The 7106-nt window shown below is 35.0% G+C and overlaps 1 protein-coding gene across 1 annotated transcript; it reads right to left on the bottom strand.

Moving 5' to 3' along the window:
- Positions 1–2459: 2459 nt before the first annotated feature.
- LOC108455061 (uncharacterized) lies at positions 2460–3154 on the bottom strand. The gene is made up of 2 exons (XM_017753675.1): positions 2943–3154; positions 2460–2802 (listed from the first exon to the last, which is right to left on the bottom strand). Exons 1-2 carry the CDS (start codon positions 3152–3154, stop codon positions 2460–2462), a joined length of 555 nt encoding a protein of 184 aa, XP_017609164.1.
- Between the last annotated feature and the right edge of the window lie 3952 nt (positions 3155–7106).

Genomic DNA, 7106 nt, shown 5'->3' with positions numbered 1-7106 from the left:
GATATACGGGATGGCTGTTTACGCAATTGTTCCACCACACTGTAATCACTATGTTTCAGAAATTTCAGGAATTACTTAACTTCTTCTTCTTTCACTGGTTCATTAACAGGCATATCAAATTCAACAATTTTTCCCTTCTCTTGCTCGACCAGCACATCTTTTCCTTTCATAGGCTCTATTCGGGTATCATATCGTCTTCCACTGCGTGTGTGAGACACTGTATCTTGGTCCGCCTTTAACGAGTTGATTGTACTCTCCTTTCCTGGGATCATCACTTTACAATCGTTGTTCCAGGGGACCCTTTTACTATCCTTGTAAGAAAAAACTGCCGACTTCTAAATTATGATCTTTGGCGTCACTTGAACTCCTACTTCATTCTTAGGACACGAAATAATGACCATAGGATAGTTTACTTTTGGGACACTTGATACGGATTCTGATGCGCATGTATACTCTTCTTCCGAAACCTCTTCATAAAATTCTATTTCTTTACTGTCCTTCAGGCTCTGAATAACGACTCTGAATCCTTCAGAATCCTGAATTCTGTGTCCCTCTTTATGATGGAACTCACAATAATTCTCTATCCCATTATTATTTCCTTCCGTGTTTGAAGTAACTAATCCCCTTCTTGTCATCTCTTTCCAAACTCGTCTCAAAGGAGTCTTTACTTCTGAAGCATCCTTCTTGATCCTTTTTCCAATACCTCCATCTATTGTATTTACCCAGCTATCAGTATGATTAGGTAGCGGATTTTCAGTACTGGGCACATTATCGAATTTCAAAATGCCCATCTAGATAAATCTCTCAACCAGTTTCTTAAAAGTGGTGTAATTTTCTATCGAATGACCCACAATTCTTGCGTGATACTCACATGGAACATTAGCATCGTACCATTTAGGGAACGGAGGCTGCAATGGCTTTAAGTAAAAAGGTGCCACCACATGCGCATCGAACAAACTTTGATATAACTCTTTGTATGTCATGGGAATTGGTGTAAATTGAATATTCTCATTATTCTGCCTGGTTCCTGACTCTTGCCTTGATGATCCATGACCGGCAGTTACCGCTTTTGGTTTACTTACAGTAACAGACTTTGAATATCCCACGTTCGTATTGTTCACCTCATTCTCTTTTTCCTGTGACACAGACCTTTTAGCATTTTCTCCTACGCTTATCCTTCCATTTCTTGTGGCATTCGCAATCATTTCTCCTATCATGACCATGTCCGTAAAGCTCTTCGTGGCACTTCCTAGCATATGAGTTATAACGGAGCCTTTAAGGTGTTAATGAAAAGCATCGTAGTTTCTTTCTCCAAGAGTGGTGGTTGAACCTGAATGGCCATTTCCCTCCACCTCTGTGCATACTGCTTGAAACTTTCATTTGGTTTCTTCTCTATATTCTGTAGAGTAATCCTATCAGAAGTTATATCTGTCACATGGCTATATTGCTTCATAAACGCCTGTGCTAAATCTCTCTATGAACTAATCCTATTTCGGCTCAATTGATTGTACCATTTAGCAGCCACTCCTACCAAACTATCTTGGAAGCAATGAATCAACAATTGATCGTTATGAACATATCCCGTCATTCTTCTGCAAAACATAGTGACATGAGCTTCAGGACAGCTCGTTCCATTGTATTTCTCAAATTCTGGCATTCTGAACTTGTATGGCAGTACTAAGTCCGGGACCAAACTTAGATCTTTTGCATCAATTCTCGGGTGTCTATCAATACCCTTCATTGATCTGACCTTTTCCTCCAGCCATTCACACCGTTCTTCTAATTGCTTTTGTGACTCCGCCTTTGCCCTTTCCTCTTTCGCAACCTCATCCAAATCAGGAACAATTGGATTATTAGAGTTGTTATCAAGATTATAAAATGAACCAGCTTGAAAATTCATTGGTATTAAAACCCCAGCCTGAAACTACTAAGGCCTGATCGTAACAGATGGCTTCTGCAAATTAATCTCAGGTTGTGTCTGCACATGTATAGGAGTGAAGCCGGGAGGATATTGAGGGTCTTCATTATTTTCTCCCATATTATCCATAGGACCTTTTCCCTTATCCACTATGCTCATCAGCAATTGGGACAACTGACTCATCATCTCTCTTTGGAACTCCATCATCTGTTCTTTCATCTCTTGCTGAATCTTAACCAGCTGCTCTTGCATCTGTGACTGCATTTGCTCTTCTATATCCTTTTGCATTTGTTCTAACTTTTCCAGTCTTTTGTCCATTGACTTAGTCTTTTTCCTCGTACCATAAGGATACTTATTTGGTGTATTTTTGTTTGTTTCCAGATGACTGAAATAATTTTTAATTAATTAGAATCTTATTATGAGCTTTAATGCATATGATGTAATGTAATGCAAATGCATGAATGCAAAGAAGGCATCAATTCCTATTCAATTCCTTTTATAAAACTTTACTAGAAAATAAAATTCTTTACATAAAACTGAGTTACAAATACGACTTCTCCCTAACACTCAGGGCTTTAATTTTCCTAAGCAATGAAGCTAGTTCTTGTCCCCTATCTGACTCTAACTCGTACTTCATGCTTAATACGTCTGCTTGTACCGTTAAAGATTGCAAATACTCAGCTACTTCTCGAATTTGCATTACAGCCTCGCCCGTGATGTAATCTTTGCTTCTAACCTGGTCTTGGGAGTGATGAAGCTGGCCCTTCCATTGTTCCTCATTTGCCTCCAAAAACTCAATCCTCATTTCACAACTTTGTAATGCCATTTCTAACTCTTCTATTTTCCATTTCATCTCCTTGATCTTACCTAAGCTTGCTTTAAACCTATCACAGAATTGCGATTCCGGTATAAACACAGAGATCTCTCAAGTTCCGCTACTCTGGCTCTTAATTCATCTTTTTCATTCTTGCTCTCCGACAATCTTCTTTCCAAGGCTTCATTCCGAGCTTAAGCCTCTTGGAACCTCTTTTCCCATTGATCTACCTTAGCCCTTTCTTCTCGAACCTCTTGGCGCCATTGTTCTGAAGTCTTTCCTAAACCAACAGTCCTCATTGATAAGCGCAGCTTCTTATAATCTACTTTCAAGCTTTCCAAATCTTCCTCAACTTCACTCTTCCTTTTTTGTAGCTTTTCTGCCTCTAACTTTTGAATCTCCACATCTAACTTTAAGTGCATCTTTTCCTCTTCCAACTACTCGATCTTCTTCCCAAACTTAGAACTCTTCTTCCCAAACTCAGAACTCTTCTTCTCAAAATCTTGCTTTATAATTTCCAACTCTGATAGGGTAATTTGTAACTGTTCCTCCATTGGTCGGGCGCTTTCCAAACTTGGTCTAGGAATATTATCATTGACCCTTTTCCTAAACCATCTATTGTATTCGTGTGTTACCATGGAACCAACAGTCAGCCTCTTCATCTAGTGTGTTTGCCTCCAAGCATCAGATAACTCCCGAACTTTCTTCCTATAGTGATCTCCTTTATATGGGAATTCACACTGAGCCAGCCCGTACGTCGTAAGTATGAACCACCTCGATTTATATTGCCTTAATGCAAGTAAAGGAGTATATCCAGTAGCTCCCCAAATTTCTAACAATGGCACCCAATTATAGCTACCACATCAATACAAGATTTCATCAGGAACCATCTAGAAAGCTCTCCACTCTATATCATCCTCCTTGAGATTTTGGAAAATTTCCATCCATTTCTCTTCTGAATTATCATCTCTTATTTACATGGCCATCTCTTCTTTTAATGGGGAGTAACCTTCGGAGAAGACCCGGTATGAAACCCTATTCACTTTCCAAAAATGCCCGTGAAACCATATCATCAACAACTGTACACATCCAATAAATCGACCTTCCCCTGTCCTTCGACACATGCTCAAAGATCTAAACGTCTCGGCTAGTATTGCAGGTACAGGTGTGACTCCTTTTTCGAGACGATCAAACAAATCAGTGATTGTCTCATCAACATGCCTTAAAGCCTTAGGAAAAATCACCAGTCTATAGATGCCTAAGGCAAAGATATCAACCCTTTTCTTTTCATCCGGATGCGTCAAAACCAAATCTCTCAAATTTTCCTAGGGAATACACTTACTATCCCCCTTCTGTTGAATTCGAGCAGTGACCCAAGATTCACTCATCCTCGAAATATTCACCAACCTTTTTGCAAAAGTTTGACTATTAGAAACCTTAGCATAAATTTTCTGACTTGAGCTTTTGGACTTCTCAACAAAGTAGTATATTCTTCCAAGGTATGAACCAAATCTACTTCCCCAAAAGTGAAACAATTATAAGCAGAATTCCAAAATTGAGCCATACCTCGGAACAAACGCTTATCCACCTTAACATCGAGCAAGTACGGTATATCACCATAACTCTGGTAGAACAACTGTTTAGTGCCCTCATCCTAATGAGACCATATGTCTTTCAACTCCTGCAGCTCATTCTGTGTTACAATGATGCGAGTAAAGTTTTACAACTCTGACGTATATCCTTCTGCCAGGCTATCCCCTTTCTCTAATTGTAACCTCTTTGACCTTACGCGGACAGCCGCATTATCCTCAACTTTATTAAGAAATTCATTCTCCATGTTAAACTTTCTAACTTAGTAATCGAATACGAACCAACACCTCCTTTAGTATGCAATGTCATGTAAAACACAATCAAAACAAAACACAAGTTAGTATCAAATATAAGTGATAAAATAGAAGTATAACAACAAAGATAATCATAACACACATATGGGCAATGACTAAGGCTTGACGCGGCTCTACCTAAGGATAGCTCTTAAGGTTCACTATATGTAGCTCGGTCTTAGAGTAAAGGTACCCGAACCAGCAAATTCCTCAATCCTCACCCATTATAGGCTCATATGAATCGAGTTCGATTCATGGGAACATATTTCCCTATGACCATGCGGAGATGAAAATCTCACGGAATCATAGGTATGGATGTATCCCGGAAGCAATCCACTAGCCCATACGGAGGTGAAAACCTCACGAAAGCATAGTTTCTTACTCCAACTTAATAGGTATAACCACAGCGGTCATGCAATGCAATGCCATATTATTCTACCAAACTCGTACCACTACAATCATACCAACAAATGCAATTAAAAGAATCATAATTTTCAACATAAATTTTCAATTCTTTCACAAAAGGATAGTAAACAATCAAATTTATGGCCTGACTCTCTTTGTTCAATCCCCAGCGGAGTCGCCAAGCTGTCGAAACCCTTTTTTATTTGAAAAAAATAGGGATCGACTTTTGAAAACAAAAATGTGGAGTCGCCACCAATCTTTTGATTTAGGTGTGATTGGGCCACCTACTAAATCGTTTTGTTACAATAATTTTGGTTTACAGAAAATCAAAAATGGGTTCGGGAGTCGATTACGCATGAGGAAGGGTTAGCACCCTCATTACGCCCAAAAATTGGTACCAAATTGACTTGATGCTATCCTTATACTAGAAGGTTTTTTTTAAAAAAAGATTTTTCAAAGTATGATTCTTTTTTAAAATGTTTGAATAGTTCAAATTAGCGGCCAAAATTCTCTCGTTTCAAAGATATGCAGCATCATACCTAGCACGATTGGATACGATCCTTTATACCTTTAAAAATACGATTGATTTTTGACTTTTGAAAACTCGTACACTAAAATTATAAAAGGTTATCCAAATATTTAGTTCACCAAAAAAATCATACCCAGCACGATTGAGCACGATTTCCCGACTTCCCAAATATTGGATATTGCCTTATTTCAGAATTTTTGAATAATAAAGAAAATTGGAAATTCGCTCAAAACACGTTTAGTTGTTTTAAAATAGATGGAATACTTAATGCATTGTATCGAAACATTTGCCTAGGAAAGGATTAATGAACATGAACTAATATGATACAACAAGTCACAATTAATAAATCCAACAATTATGTACAACTATTCTAAGTAAAATGTAACCAAATTCTTAATCATGGATGGTGAACAATCAATACAAAAATAGCATACAACAATAACTAACATGACACCATATAAAACGATCCACAAAATATGTACAAAATAAAATGGAATTAGAAGTCAATATAGTATAGGACATTTTCAAAATAATGATGAATTAATGGACACATAATATAAGTTGACAAATTTGTATAAAAACTAGGGTTATATTATCATTTGAAATAAATATTGTAAAATAAAGCCTTTGAATTGAATAATATGCATAATATTTTAAGCACAAATCCATTTGAAAAATTGACAACATGCATGATAGCTTAAATAATGATAAAATATAAAATAAAAATAAAACACATGATAAAATATAATGTACATAATAAATTCATAGAACATGTATATAAATAAATTTGGAAATAATTATTTGTAAAAAAATAGCATGAAATTAATAATGTATGAAAAAAAATTAAGTAAATATATAAATTATACATGTAACAAATTTTAGAAAATGTAATCATATACACAAAAGATAAAAATTATATTTACAAAAATACATAAATTTAGTGGTGTATATTTATAAAACTATATTATAAAGGAATTTTAAAACAAATAATATATAACATAATTTTACATGTAACAAATTGGTTTGAATTGATGGCACATATAAATAATACATATATAAGGATAATAAAATATGAGAGTGTATACAATAAATAAATGGTATGACTTAAAATTATAGTTCTTAAAAGAAACGCATTATACTCATGCATAATTTTAAAGAGAAAAATATATACATACAAGAAATATTAATATGAAATCAATAATGTAGACTATAGTAAAATAATTTAATATGGGTTACGATAATAGTAATTAAGGAAAAAAATAAAAAATATGTAGGATTTTCCTTTAAACAACATAGATATATAATAAGATATAGGAATAAATTTAAAAGAAATTATGTGTATAAAATAATATAAGATTAATAATATACATGGAATAATTATATATATATAATAATGCATAAAAACATTCATATAAAATATTATACACAAGTAAAAATGATATGGTAAAATAAATTTACAAGATCTTGACTTTAAAACAAAACACAATCATCAAAGGAGCTCCAAATATAAAAAAAAACCTAAAAGGAAAAATGAATGTGAAACGAATTTAAAAAAAT

This window comes from Gossypium arboreum, chromosome 9 (genome assembly GCF_025698485.1).
Source record: "Gossypium arboreum isolate Shixiya-1 chromosome 9, ASM2569848v2, whole genome shotgun sequence".
In the NCBI taxonomy this organism is placed as follows: domain Eukaryota; kingdom Viridiplantae; phylum Streptophyta; class Magnoliopsida; order Malvales; family Malvaceae; genus Gossypium; species Gossypium arboreum.
Note: the sequence above shows the minus strand (reverse complement) of the source record. Positions and strands in the feature narration are given on the sequence as shown.

Excerpts from the sequence above, each read along its gene's own strand:
- LOC108455061 (XM_017753675.1), bottom strand. The coding sequence starts at position 3,154 with ATGCACTTAAAGTTAGATGTGGAGATTCAAAAGTTAGAGGCAGAAAAG. Across the intron at positions 2,803-2,942 it reads GTAGATCAATGGGAAAAGAG|GTTTAAAGCAAGCTTAGGTA; the intron begins GTTCCAAGAGGC and ends ATTCTGTGATAG.